The sequence below is a fragment of the Mobula hypostoma genome, chromosome 4 (genome assembly GCF_963921235.1).
Source record: "Mobula hypostoma chromosome 4, sMobHyp1.1, whole genome shotgun sequence".
NCBI classification, from domain to species: domain Eukaryota; kingdom Metazoa; phylum Chordata; class Chondrichthyes; order Myliobatiformes; family Myliobatidae; genus Mobula; species Mobula hypostoma.
In genome coordinates this window covers 64,695,199-64,710,845 of record NC_086100.1, presented here as the reverse complement: position 1 = coordinate 64,710,845, position 15,647 = coordinate 64,695,199, and the positions used below count along the sequence as shown (strand labels likewise).

The following is a 15,647-nucleotide window of genomic DNA, read 5'->3' as shown; positions in this document are numbered from 1 at the left end:
TACTATAAGCCTACTGACTCTCACAGCTATCTGGACTATTCCTCTTCTCACCCTGTCTCTTGCAAAAACGCCATCCCCTTCTCGCAATTCCTCCGTCTCCGCCGCATCTGCTCTCAGGATGAGGCTTTTCATTCTAGGACGAGGGAGATGTCTTCATTTTTTAAAGAAAGGGGCTTCCCTTCCTCCACTATCAACTCTGCTCTTAAACGCATCTCCTCCATTTCACGTACATCTGCTCTCACTCCATCCTCCCACCACCCCACTAGGAATAGGGTTCCCCTGGTCCTCACCTACCACCCCACCAGCCTCCGGGTCCAACATATTATTCTCCGTAACTTCCGCCACCTCCAACCACTAAGCACATCTTTCCCTCCCCCCCTCTCTCTGCATTCCGCAGGGATCGCTCCCTACACAACTCCCTTGTCCATTCGTCCCCCCCATCCCTCCCCACTGATCTCCCTCCTGGCACTTATCCGTGTAAGCGGAACAAGTGCTACACATGCCCTTACACTTCCTCCCTTACCACCATTCAGGGCCCCAAACAGTCCTTCCAGGTGAGGCATCACTTCACCTGTGAGTCGACTGGGGTGATATACTGCGTCCGGTGCTCCCGATGTGGCCTTTTATATATTGGTGAGACCCGACGCAGACTGGGAGACCGCTTTGCTGAACATCTACGCTCTGTCCGCCAGAGAAAGCAGGATCTCCCAGTGGCCACACATTTTAATTCCACATCCCATTCCCATTCTGACATGTCTATCCACGGCCTCCTCTACTGTAAAGATGAAGCCACACTCAGGTTGGAGGAACAACACCTTATATTCCGTCTGGGTAGCCTCCAACCTGATGGCATGAACATTGACTTCTCTAACTTCCGCTAGGCCCCACCTCCCCCTCGTACCCCAGCTGTTACTCATTTTTATGCACACATTCTTTCTCTCACTCTCCTTTTTCTCCCTCTGTCCCTCTGAATATACCTCTTGCCCATCCTCTGGGTCACCCCCCCCCATCTTTCTCCCTAGGCCTCCTGTCCCATGATCCTCTCGTATCCCCTTTTGCCTATCACCTGTCCAGCTCTCGGCTCTATCCCTCCCCCTCCTGTCTTCTCCTATCATTTTGCATCTCCCCCTCCCCCTCCAGCTTTCAAATCCCTTACTCACTCTTCCTTCAGTTAGTCCTGACGAAGGGTCTCGGCCTGAAACGTCGACTGCGCCTCTTCCTATAGATGCTGCTTGGCCTGCTGCGTTCACCAGCAACTTTGATGTATGTTGCTTGAATTTCCAGCATCTGCAGAATTCCTGTTGTTTAGGAGCAGAATTAGGCTACTTGGCCCATCAAGTCTACTCTGCCATTTCAACACAGCTGGTCCAATTTTCCTCTCAGCCCCAATCTCCTGCCTTTTCCCTGTACCCCTACAGGCCCTGATCAATCTAAAATCTATCAACCTCTGCTTTAAACATACATGAAGACTTGGCCTCCACAGCTGCCTGTGGCTAAGAATTTCACAGATTCACCACTATCTGGCTAAAGAAATTCTTTCTCATCTCCATTATAAAAGGACACCCTTCTTTTCTGAGGCTGCGTTCTCTGGTCTTAGACTCTCCCACCAAAGGGAACATACTCTCCACATCCACTCTATCAAGGCCCTTCACCATTTGATAGGTTTCAATAAGGTTACCCCTCATGCTTCTGAAATCCAGTGAATACATGCCCAGAGCAATGAGACACTCTTCATATGACAAGCCATTCAATCCTGGAATCATTTTCGTGAACCTCCTTTGAACACTCTCTAGTTTCAGCACATCCTTTCTAAAACAAGAGGCCCAAAACTGCTCACAACACTCAAAGAGAGGCCTCACCAATGTTTTATAAAGTCTCAACATTACATCCTTGCTTTTATATTCTAGTACTGTACTCTTTAATAACCTAAAACTAATTTTCTTTTACATGTACTCAATGTGCACAATGATGGTTTACAGAAGGAGAGGGGTAGTTGTTCGACAGTCCAGTCAATGATTCACTACCTGGGAAAGTGCCTGGCACGGCGGTTATTTGCCTCCACAAAACAGAATTCACGTACACAGATAAAAGAGGACACAGGGCAGTGTTATATTGAGCAGAGATCTGCAAGGCAAAACAACAGGTTTTGCCAAAACCTGGAGGCCAAAAGTTCACCAGGTTAATTTCTTTAAGAAGCAGTCTTTTTAAAAGTCTTCTACAAGGACTGGACATACAAGAGACAATTTAATATTTACTACAACACACATCAAAGTTGCTGGTGAACGCAGCAGGCCAGGCAGCATCTCTAGGAAGAGGTACAGTCGACGTTTCAGGCCGAGACCCTTCGTCAGGACTAACTGAGGGAAGAGATAGTAAGAGATTTTAAAGTTGGAGGGGGAGGGGGAGATACAAAATGATAGAAGACAGGAGAGGGAGGGATGGAGCCAAGAGCTGGACAGGTGATTGGCAAAGGGGATATGAGAGGATCATGGGACAGGAGGTCCGGGGAGAAAGACCGGGGGGGGGGGACCCAGAGGATGGGCAAGGGGTATAGTCAGAGGGACAGAGGGAGAAAAAGGAGAGTGAGAGAAAGAATGTGTGTGTAAAAATAAATAACAGATGGGGTACGAGGGGGAGGTGGGGCATTAGCGGAAGTTAGAGAAGTCAATGTTCATGCCACCAGGTTGGAGGCTACCCAGACAGAATATAAGGTGTTGTTCCTCCAACCTGAGTGTGGCTTCATCTTTACAGTAGAGTTGTTTGCGTTTTAATATTTACTACTTCTCCCACCCATCTTTTCAAGGAGAGATGCAAAGTGAAGAGGAAATACAAGGATGCTGACATCTCTAATTGTTTCAAAGCGTTTCAAACCCAGTGAGATTGTTACTGTTGGAATGTAGCAAGTAGAGCTTGCTTGGAATGTTAAACTTTATCTTTGATCTCAGGTTACCATATGTAACCAATTGGATACAAAAGTATTTTCAAATGTATGCTGGCCTGCACAGATCAAACGAGTTTCTACAGTACAATTAAACAACGTGGATTAAAATGCAAGGCGTTGAGACCATATAAGGGAGTTGATTACACCATGTAACTTCATTGATGGAACATTTATAAGATCTTACTTTTAACAGATAATAGAAAAACAAAGACTTGCTTAGAAAAAAATATTTCTATATTCTAAACCAGGTGTTTCAATACCATTAAGCAAGGAGTCTGTGGATCCCAGTTTGGAAACCCCTGGTCTAAACTACATTTGTCACACTTTATAAAACAATTTGCATGATTGGCACTAGCATGCATTCTTCAAAATTGTACATGAACTCTGACTAATCACAAGTTGTTAATCAGTGGGTATCAGCAAAAACCTTGGAATAGTAAAAGTGTGGATGCAAATATACAAATATTATCATTACAACACTAGCTACAATTTATTAAAGAATTTAAAACTTGAAACATTTTCCTCATCTTGTCTGTTTTATATAAACTAAAAACGCACAATTCTGTCAACCTATAACAATCAAACATCTTAACAAACCAAAAGTTTAAAAAAAATGAACTTACAGGCATTCATCAGCAGCCCTGCTGTTAGAATGTGCTCTGTAACATACGCTTAGTGCAACCGGATTATTGCTTAAATAGAAGACCTTTACTAGTATTTTGGAAATGTGCAGGATGAGAGATCACATTGGATCTTCCTGGATTTGCAAAAGTACCTGAAATACAATTTGTACTGTTAATTCTGCCTGCACCCCACTTTGTGCAGCTGGATCCTAGTGGATTGCTGACAGGTGGTAAGAATGGGCTCCTTCTCCTCTGCCTCTCAGCACAGGTGCCCGCCAGGGGGGTGTTCTGAGTCCCCTTCTTTACTCCCTTTACACCCACGACTGTACTGCCACACACAGCTCCAATGTGCCAATCAAATTTGCAGATGACAAATTTGATCAGCCTTATTTCTAGCGGTGACGAAACAGCCTACCCCACACAGAGGTGCTAGGATAACAACCTCTCCCTCAATGTCCAAAAAAAACAAAAGAGCTGCTTGTGGATTACAGGAGGAACAGAACATCAATGGGACTGCAGTTGAGAGGGTGAGTAGTTTCAAGTTCCTCGGTATACAGATCACTGATAATCTCAGCTGGACTGTACCACCAGCTTTGTGGCAAAATAAACACAACAGCATCTCTTCCACCTCAGGCAACTGAAAAAGTTTGGCATGGGCCCCCAAATCCTCAAGACCTTCTACAGGGGCACCATTGAGAGAACCCTGACTGGCTGTATCTCTGTCCGGTACGGGAACTGCACCAACCTTGATCGCTGGGCACTGCAGAGAGTGGTATGGACAGCCCAGCACATCAGTGGATGTGAACTTCCCTCCATTGAGGACATTTACAGCAGCAGGTACAGAAAGAAGGCCTGGAAGACCATTGGGGACAACAGTCACCCCAACCATAAACTGTTTCAGCTGCTTCCATCTGTCAAACTGTACTGCAGCATTAAAGCCAGGACCAAGAGCTATGGGACAGCTTCTTTCTACAAGCCATTAGACTTCTAAATCCATGTGTTTGTACATTGCAGTGGAGTCATACCACGGAGTTTTACTCCCTCACGTAGTGGGAATGATGTACGATTTAAATAAGTTCTAAATTCTAATTCTAACTCCTTGAATAAGAGATAGGGAAAAAAGGTTATGCTTTAGTTTTTTACTAAATGGGAAAACATCCTCTCCAGTGACTCCATGCACATTCCTAAAGATTACAATATTTGTAACCTTCAGAGATGATTGCATAAATGTCTTAAAGTTTCTGAATTAAATGCTGGAGTTTTTGATGTCATTTCCATGAATTGATATCATTTTGTGAGATATTCAGAATTAGTTTGTATTTTAAGACTCATGTCTAATTTAAAATTGTTTCTCTCTTCCCCACCCCCAAATAAAAGTTGGGACAAATGAATCAGACAGGACTAACATATGAACTGAACAGCCAAACAACAATAATATCCCCAACATCAAAGCACACAGTACTGTGCAAAAGTCTTAAGCACATATACACAGCAAGGGCACCTAGGACTTCAGCAAGGTACTGTATTTGTCAACGCAGAGCAGAGAGTGAGTTCAGAAATCTGGCAATAACAAGGAATGTTGGGAACAGCAAAGGTGGAACACTGTGGAGGGCTGTGGGCAGGTGGCAGAGAAGGAGTGCCGGGGCAGACTCACTGAGACACCAGGCAAGATCATTTGGATTACAGATCATTACAGAATGTCCCTCTGGTGCTTCCCACTCCCTCCCCTCTTCCCACTCTCAGTCCACAATAGAGACCCATATTAGAATCAGGTTTATCATCACTCACATACATTATAAAATTTGTTTTTTTGCAGCAGCACAGTGCAATGCAATGCATAAAATTACTACAATACTGTTCAAGATTCTTAGGCATCCTATCTTTAAAAAGAAAATTATATATACACACACACACACACACACTCCCTCCCCCCCCCCAAGACTTTTGCACAGTATTGTATAACCACGTTGGGAAAATAAATCACTGTTACTCCACTCAACTGTGCTATCAATATAATAAATTAATTTTAGCCCAGTTCTCTTGCTCACCTTTCTTCAACCATTTCTGGCCCATCTGCTGTGATATTTCATGATGACTAACTAGATTTAAATTTTTAAAATCAAATTAAATGTTTCTTTTGGAGAATGTTAAAAATAAAAGGGCTTATTTTGTGTACATGAATAGGACAATTCCAATATATTGGTGAGGAGCTTGTTCCAATTAATGAAATATACTTTTCACATATTGGAATATGTAACACACAGAGAGAATTTTCTTTTATTTTTACAAACCTGATGATATTTCAAAGGTAATGGAAAAGGATGACTAATTAATATGTTCAAAAGACTTCTATTTATATGTATGTTTCACAAGTTCAGGATTTAAAAAGGCAAAAAAAAAGAACTGTTGATACTGGACATCTGGTATAAAAGTAGAAAATGCCAGAGTTACTCAGCAGGCCTAGCGTAATCTGTGGAGTTAATATTTCAGGTTAATGAATTTTCATTAGATTGAAAAAGTTGGAAAACAAGTGTGTTTTAAGTTGCAGAGAAGAGTGGAGATGGGCAGTTGGAGGGAAGGAAACTAAAAACCTGTCATCGAGTTGGAGTCATACAGCACAACAGGCCCTTTGGCCTACAACATCGATGCAGATCACCACTACCCATTTTAACCAACCTTAGTCTAGGACTTGTAATTCAAGTTGTACCCAGACACTTTCTAAATATTGAGGAAGTATCTGCCCCACCAACTTCACATGCATCAAGAATCTTTGGGTAGAGACAATTTTCCTCAGATCTCTTTTAACTCTCTAAATCCTTTCCTTAAATGTATGCCCTCTGATTTTAAGTATTTCTGTTATGGGGAAAGGCTTCTCACTATCCTCCCCATTTATGTCATAGTTTTGTACACCACTATTTGGTCCCATCCAATCCAAGGTAAACAAACTTGATCCATGCGGGCTCTCCTGAAACATTCCAACCTAGGCAACACCCTGATAAATCTCCTCTGTAACCGCTCCAATACAATTAAGTTCTTCTTAATCGGCAGTGACTGAAGTGCAAACAAAATTCCAGTTGTAGTTTATACAGAGTTACTGTAAAATTGTTTCATAATCTCAGTACTCTTTTGCTCCACGGCTCATCTAATGAAAGCCAGAATCTCGTATGTCTGCTGTCTGCGACTGGTGAGCAGCAAAAAGACTGAATTGGTGGTGTGACAGTATTAACTCTGTTGTTCTCTCCAACAAAGAACAACAGAGTTAATGCTGTATCACCACCAATCCCTGAGTATTCCAGAATTTTCTAATTTTATTTGTAATTTCAAGATCCCCAAATGAAGTGTAGTCAGTACTGTCAGGTGGGAACTTATCCATGGCTCATTTCTACAAACATTAATGCAACATAACCTGTGGAAGTGATACTAGTTGAGGGAGCAATGTTTGCCATGTCCTTTTACTTCCACATGAGAAAATTGGCTGAATCTATCTGCGAGTTTTGCTGATCTCTACTTCACTTATGCCAGCGGGTTTAGCTTTCCTTTGTTAATAGTGGCCCTGAGCTTACTGGCTAAGCTCCACCACTGAATTTCTGGCTGCACTGAACCTTTGGTCTGTATACACAGAATTTGCTCCGATCCTTGAAGCACGTGAGATCCATGAGCCCACTCGCTTGGATAGAGATTTCTATGGGCAATATGGAATGATTAAAAAGACAAGTTATACTTTTATTACATTGTATTCAGAACTTTCAGTGCTTAGCCATGCAGTCATGGGTGTAAAGAAACTAAGGCAATGGCCTCAAGGATGCATGCTTAACATACTATTCTCTCTCAACACTCATGTCTGTATGGCTCAGCACAGATCAAACACCATCTATACTTGTTGGTAGAATCTCAGATGGCAAGGAGAGGCTTACAGGAATGAGATAGACTGGTTGACAGTTGTTGCAATGACAACCTTGTCCTCAACATCAAGACCAAGAAACTGATTATGGACTTCATGAAGGGGAAGTTGAGTAACACACACAAGATGAGCAGCTTCAAGTTCCTGGGCATCAACCTCTCAAAGAGCCTCTTCTGGGCCCAACACATCGAATCCAGTCAAGCCACTAGCATGCCTTCTCCATGACTGCATTGGAGTTTGAGGAGTTTTGCTATGTCTTACAAATTTAAATACTAGATATTTGGTGGAGAACATCCTGATTGGTTTCATCCCAGCCTAGTACAAAGCCTCCACTACACAGAATCACAAGAGGCTGCAGAGGGTTATAGAGTCAACCAGCTCCCTCATGGGCGCAAACATCTCCCACCATTAAGGAGATCTTCAAAGGCGGTGTCTTCAGGTGACATCCATCATTAAGGACCTTCACCGCCCAAGACATGCTCTCTTCTCACTACTACCATCAAGGAGGTGGTACAGGAGCCTGAAGACTCATACTCAACTATTTAGAAACAACTTCTTCCCCTCTGCCAACAGATTTCTAAATGGCTCGTAAAAATTAACTTTTTTTTTGCTCTTTTTAAATTTTTTGTAATTTATAGATTTAAGTTTTGTACTGTGTCGGATTCTAAAGATTGCATATTTTTATGCTTTTATTTATTGTCTAATATTTTAATTATAATAGTTGTTAAATGTTTCTGGCAAAGGCACTGAAGAACAATTGAAACTTTAGCAACTAAGCTGGTTTTGCCATTATCTGTTTTCTTCAGAAGAGTTTTGTTGGCAGCGTTGCTGCTGTTCCTGGAGTGTTCTCAACAAAATTATCTTTCCAGATTAAAGACGGGCAAAGGAGTTCACTTAGTAAAATCCAGGCGAATATCTCAGTTTAAAGACAACTGCTCTGACAATGGTATCCTGCCTTTGGTCCCGCACTTGAGAATCAACTTCAATTGCAGTTCTCATTATGCAGACGTGCGAGCCTTCCACCCTTGTGAATCAAAAGCAAGCATGCTATCCATAAGAACAAATAAACCACCTCCTTGGTAAAAGTAAACAGAGGCAGAAGGAGCAAGCAAAGTAGTAAGTGTGCTGAACGTTCAACCCATGAGCCTGCAAAGTCACATATCTAAAGTCTGCAAACACGAGGAAATCTGCAGATGCTGGAAACTCAAGCAACATACACAGAATCTATAGGAAGAAGTACAGTCAACGTTTCAGGCTTCCCTTCCTCCACCATCAACTCTGCTCTCAAACGCATCTCCCCCATTGCAGGTACATCTGCTCTCACCCCATCCTCCCGCCACCCCACTAGTAATAGGGTTCCCCTTGTCCTCACCTATCACCCCACCAGCCTCCGGGTCCAACATATTATTCTCTGTAACTTCCGCCACCTAAAATGGGATCCCACCACCAAGCACACCTTTCCCTCCCCCCCACCTTCTGCGTTCTGCAGGGATCGCTCCCTACACAACTCCCTTGTCCATTCATACCCCCATCCCTTCTCACTGATCTCCCCCCGGCACTTATCCTTGTAAGCGGAACAAGTACTACACATGCCTTTACACTTCCTCCCTCACTAACATTCAAGGTCCCAGACAGTCCTTCCAGGTGAGGCGACACTTCACCTGTGAGTCAGCTGGTGTGATATACTGCGCCTGGTGCTCCCAGTGCGGTCTTCTACATATTGGTGAGACCCGACGCAGACTGGGAGACTGTTTCGCTGAACACCTACGCTCTGTCCGCCAGAGAAAGCAGGATCTCCCAGTGGCCACACATTTTAATTCCACGTCCCATTCCCATTCTGATATGTCTGTCCATGGCCTCCTCTACTGTCAAGATGAAGCCACACTCAGGTTGGAGGAACAACACCTTATATTCCGTCTGGGTAGCCTCCAATCTGATGGCATGAACATTGATTTCTCTAACTTCCGTTAATGCCTCTCCTCCCGTTCTTACCCCATCCCTTATTTATTTTTTTTTCCTTTTTCTCTCTCTCTTTTTTATCTCTCTGTCCCTCTCACAATAACTCCTTGCCTGCTCTCCATCTTCCTCTGGTGCTCCCCTCCCCCTTTCTTTCTCCCCAGGCCTCCCGTCCCATGATCTTCTCTCTTCTCCAGCCTTGTATCCCTTTTGCCAATTAACTTCCCAGCTCTTGGCTCCATCCCTCCCCCTCTTGTCTTCTCCTATCATTTCGGATCTCCCCCTCCACCTCCCACTTTCAAATCTCTTACTATCTCTTCTTTCAGTTAGTCCTGACGAAGGGTCTCGGCCTGAAGTGTCGACGGTACCTCTTCCTATGAATGCTGCCTGGCCTGCTGCGTTCACCAGCACTTTGTGTGTGTTGCTTGTTATTTAAAGTCTACCTCAGTTTTGAGCCCATGACTTCAATGAGATAGTGTTTGTATAGTTGCTACTAAATTAATAAATATAAAAACACTAACTCAAATTCTATGGATGTCTGGTGCTAAAAGGGTTAACAATTTTAACTGATGTTAGATCAGTTTGAAATTAATTACATTCTGAATTACTCTATAATTAATGCAGAACCAACTCTTATATTTGCTCTTGGCTTCTTTGTTTCTGGAATTCCTCTTCAATTTTTAAATCTAAATAAAAGCTGCAAGGGAACCTGCTGCACATTTTCTCCTTTTTTTGTTTCGGATTTTCAGTTTTGGTTGTGCTCTGTACTTAAAAGACAAAAGCAGCTGAGTCACGGGATTATCTACCATAAAAACAAAATGCAAACTCAGCTTTGAACTATTTTCTCCAATAGCACTTTTGAATAAATTAGTACATATTGTAAAACCTATATGTGCTCCTATATTTACAAGTAACGATACCTGTTCAAATAAATTCAGGAATGCATGTTCCTTTAACCTCAACAATGTCACCAAACCTGATCAGTTAGGTATCAGGTGAAGATACTAGAGTACTGCCTGTACAATTGATTTTAGTACATTCACCTGGAAATCATTAATGTTTGCCCTACTATTTATTCTAACTTATTTTATTACAATATATTAACAACTGTTACAGAAACAGTGACTTAAAATGTGAGCTGAGCTCTCCCCCCCCCAACTGTAAACTGGGTGTGAACTCATTTTTTTCACCTGCACAAGCAGGTAAAGCAACTAAGAAACTCAAATGGTTATAACATTCTACTTAGATCTTGGAAGAATTGAGGAATTTCTAAGCAAAGAAATACCCCCAAAAAAACTTACCATTCTGTCTTATAGTGAAAGATGCACTTTGTTAAACTCTATCAAAATCTGAATACAAAACATTTCCTGTGAAGCTGCTATTCAGAAACCCATAGTAGTTATCCCAGAATTCTTTGAGTTTAAAGCTCCTCCCAGTTTGTGGTTTACCTATTAAGCAGCTGGGTGGAGAAGCCCTTCCTACTTTGTCTTTGGTTCATTTGCTTATCTTTTGGATATCATTAATCCGGTGCTTTGCAGTTTTGGTGTTTTACAGATAGGAATGAGAAATGTTTGTGAACAAGTTAAAAAATGTGCAAAGACTTAATCTAACTCTAAATCTGCAATTGTGAGAATGGCAGGTTTTGAATTTTACGTTTGTTACTAGTTTTTGTTGACTGGTAAATGAAAAATAAATTATTTCATAGTGCATCATAAATGAGAGTAATAATTTTAATTTATTTGCTTTGAATAATGTTTTTGTAAATGTTTAGCCTCTCTGTCTCAATTTCTATTTGATAGCTGATGTATTTTTTCATATAGTGCAGGAACATTATCACAACTAAATCTCAATAATATATGTTGATACCTTCTCTGAAAGTGGGGACAGCGTCACCTATCAAATCTTACCACCTTTTGTGCAGGTAACATGTGTCCATAGGAAATGAAAAATACTGACTGTTTGTTTTTGCTTCTCGTGTTGCCGTGAATTGTAAATCCCCAGGACAAGATTTTTCACCAATAGAAATGTCAAGCGGTAAAATGGCAAAACGGGATTCAAGTGCTCAGCTTCATGTTAAAGCAGAAACTATTCTCTTGGCAACAGTGTTACCTCCAGGTGGAAGTACAAGGAAGTTGCATGCTGCTTTAGGATTTTAAAATCCAGTAGCAACATGAAAGAAATCCTTCAAAACTTATTTTGGGAATAGTGCTTCTCATTTAGTTATTTTAAACATGTCCATTCCAGAGCGCACTTCACTACATTTCCAACTCACCTAGTGATTCACCATGAATGGGAATTTCGGAGGTACATTGGCTATGCTCCAATACATTTTCCAGTGTTCCATAACTGGGAATATCTCAGTTACTGCCAAATAAATGTACTCTCTGTGTATGATTTGATCATGACAGGCACCAGTTGGTTTGCTGTGATGATGCCATACCAACTGAATTTCCTGAAGTTAATCTCATGGCCTCTTATGAGAAGTATGCATGTTGTCTCGCACACAAGAAGTTCAACTTCTTGACACAATTTAATGACCTAATTTTATTAGCTCAGATTAGAGACGTGTTTTATCACACCAGCAGCAAGAAGCTACTATTTCCAAAAATAGAGTCTATGGTCAAAGTCTGTAGAGTCCAACATTTCATTTAAAGTGCTACGGTCTGAATTTAAAAAAAAATTGAATCCTCAGTATGTCCCTTACTCAAAACACCAAACTACTCAGTGATCACACAAACATTATCCTATAAATAACACTATTAGAATACCGGTTTTAAAAAAAGTTTCTATTATGTCAACCTTGTTCAAAAACTGAGTGGATTTACACAGTTTCACCAACATTTATATGTTCAACACCAAGTGTTACTAGCTGAGATCTATTGTAACACTCTCTAATAATCTGCTACCCATTGTTCAGAATTCCCTATGGTTTGGTATTGCGTTTGTCAAGGCTCAGTTTCCTTGTCTTCCTTTAAATGCACTGGTCGATTCCCATCCTCCCATTAAATACATTTGGTTCACCAAAATCCTTAACATACAAATGTATAATATCTATTTTTTATGCTACTTGTAATATATTTAAACGATGTGAATTAAAGATGTATTGTCTATTAGATTAGATTATGAGGACACTCAGTCCTCGTTTATTGTCATTTAGAAATGTATGCATTAAGAAATGATACAATGTTCCTCCAGTATGATATCACAGAAACGCAGGACAGACCAAGACTAAAACTGACAAAAACCACATAATTATAACATATAGTTACAACAGTGCAAAGCAATACCGTAATTTGATAAAGAGCAGACCATGGGCTCGGTAAACAAAAAGTCTCAAAGTCCCGATAGCCCGTCATCTCACGCAGATGGTAGAAGGAAGAAACTCTTCCTGCCATGAACCTCCAGCACCGCAAACTTGCTGATGCAGCACCCTGGAAGCACCTGAGCACAGCCGACTCTGAGTCCGTCCGAAAACTTCGAGCCTCTGATCAGCCCTCCGACACCGAGCACTGAACACCATCTCTGCCGAGTGCTTCTACCCCGCCCCGGCCGCAGAGCAACAAGCAAAGCCAAGGATTTGGGGCCTTCCCCTCCGGAGATAGGACTAATATTTAATAGTGTACACAGTTTGCTAATTCTGCACTGCTGTGTTGAGGGTGGCAAATCATCAGAGGTTTACAGTACACCCACACAATTCTAGTAGCGTCATCCTGAAAGGGAATGCTAATGAATACAAGTGCTTATCAGGGAGAAATTAGCTGAAAATAATAAGAAGAAAAATAGTCACGATCAGGTTTATTATCACTGACGAATGTGGTGACATTTGTTGTTTTGTAGCAGCAGTGGAGGGTAAGATATAAAAATTAGTCTAAGTTACAAAAATAAACAGTGCAAAGGATGAATAATGAGGTGGCGTTCATGGGTTCATGGACCATTCAGAAATCTAATGGCAGAGTGGAAGAAGTTATAATTCAAATGTTGAATGTGGGTGTTCAGCCTCCTGTACTACCTCACCGATGGTGTTAACGAGAAGAGGGCATGTCCTGGATGGTGAGGGTCCTGGATAGTGAAGGTCCTTAATGGTGAGGGTGCTGGATGGTGACTGTCTTTAATGATGATGGTCCTGGATGGTGAGGGTCCTTAATGGTGAGGGTGCTGGATAGTGACGGTCCTTAATGGTGAGAGTCCTGGATGGTGAGGGTGCTGGATGGTGAGGGTCCTGGATGGTGAAGGTGCTGGTGGTGAGGGTCCTGGATGGTGAAGGTGCTGGTGGTGAGGGTCCTGGATGGTGAGGGTTCTTGATGGTGAGGGTGCTGGATGGTGAGGGTCCTGGATGGTGAGGGTCCTTGATGGTGAGGGTGCTGGATGGTGATAGTCCTGGATGGTGAGGGTGCTGGATGGTGAGGGTCCTGGATGGTGAGGGTCCTGGATGGTGAGGGTGCTGGATGGTGATGGTCCTGGATGGTGATGGTCCTGGATGGTGAGGGTCCTGGATGGTGATGGTCCTGGATGGTGAGGGTCCTTGATGGTGAGGGTGCTGGATGGTGATAGTCCTGGATGGTGAGGGTGCTGGATGGTGAGGGTCCTAGATGGTGAGGGTCCTGGATGGTGAGGGTGCTGGATGGTGAGGGTCCTGGATGGTGAGGGTCCTGGATGGTGATGGTCCTGGATGGTGAGGGTCCTGGATGGTGAGGGTGCTGGATGGTGAGGGTCCTGGATGGTGATGGTCCTGGATGGTGAGGGTCCTGGATGGTGAGGGTGCTGGATGGTGAGGGTCCTGGACGGTGAGGGTGCTGGACGGTGAGGGTCCTGGATGGTGAGGGTGCTGGATGGTGAGGGTCCTGGATGGTGAGGGTGCTGGATGGTGAGGGTGCTGGATGGTGAGGGTCCTGGATGGTGAGGGTCCTGGATGGTGAGGGTGCTGGATGGTGAGGGTCCTGGATGGTGATGGTCCTGGATGGTGAGGGTCCTGGATGGTGATGGTCCTGGATGGTGAGGGTCCTTGATGGTGAGGGTGCTGGATGGTGATAGTCCTGGATGGTGAGGGTGCTGGATGGTGAGGGTCCTGGATGGTGAGGGTCCTGGATGGTGATGGTGCTGGATGGTGAGGGTCCTTGATGGTGATGGTCCTGGATGGTGATAGTCCTGGATGGTGAGGGTGCTGGATGGTGAGGGTCCTGGACCGTGAGGGTGCTGGATGGTGAGGGTCCTGGATGGTGAGGGTGCTGGATGGTGAGGGTCCTGGATGGTGAGGGTCCTGGATGGTGAGGGTGCTGGATGGTGAGGGTCCTGGATGGTGAGGGTCCTGGATGGTGATGGTCCTGGATGGTGAGGGTCCTGGATGGTGAGGGTGCTGGATGGTGAGGGTCCTGGACGGTGAGGGTGCTGGATGGTGAGGGTCCTGGATGGTGAGGGTGCTGGATGGTGAGGGTCCTGGATGGTGAGGGTGCTGGATGGTGAGGGTCCTGGATGGTGACGGTGCCAGCTTCTTGAGGCACCTACACTTGGAGAAGTCCTTAATGGTGGGAGGGTTTGTGCCTGTGAGGGAACTAGTTATATAGTATGATTACAAGGGAGGAGGTGCTCTTGAGAGAAATTAGAGTGCAAAAGTCCCTAGGACCTGACAATGTGTTCCTTACCTTATAGGAGGTGAGTGAAGAAATTACAAGGGCCCTAGCAGAAGTATTTAAAATGTCTTTAGCAACAGGTGAGGGACTGGAAGATTAGAGGATAGCTAATGTTGTTCCACTGTTTAAGGAAGGCTTTAAGAATAAGCCAGAAACTGTAGGCCTGGGTGTCTGACATCGGAAGTGGGTAAGTTATTGGAAAGTATTCTGAGGGACTGGATATATAAGTATTTGGATAGACGGGGACTGGTGAGGGATTGTCAACATGACTTTGTGCGTGGTAGGTTATGTCTAACTGATCTTATAGAGTTTTTCAAGGAAATTATCAGGAAGGTTAATGAAGGAAAGGCAGTGGATGTTGTCTACATGGACATTGGCAAAACCTTTGACAAGGTCCTGCATGGGAGATTGGTCAAGAAGGTTAAGTCACTTGGCATTCGGGATGAGGTAGTAAATTGGATTAGAAGTTGGCTTTGCGGGAGAAGCCAGAGGGAGGTAATGTATGTTTGCTTCTCCTGACGGAGGCCTGTGATCAGCAGAGTGCACTTTGGGAGGACAAACCATGGTAGGAATTACACAGAGTCTGCTAGGGCACCGTG

The 15,647-nt window shown here is 43.5% G+C and overlaps 1 protein-coding gene across 1 annotated transcript in view; it reads right to left on the bottom strand.

Annotated features, from left to right (window-relative positions):
- The window catches only part of ap1s3a (adaptor related protein complex 1 subunit sigma 3a), a 56,340-nt gene extending 45,513 nt beyond the window's left edge, over window positions 1-10,827 (bottom strand). Inside the window, exon 1 of the mRNA XM_063045881.1 lies at window positions 10,723-10,827. Coding sequence (XP_062901951.1) covers window positions 10,723-10,725 — 3 coding nt within the window. The 5' untranslated portion in view covers window positions 10,726-10,827. The remainder of the gene's footprint in view (window positions 1-10,722) is intronic.
- Window positions 10,828-15,647: the final 4,820 nt, after the last annotated feature.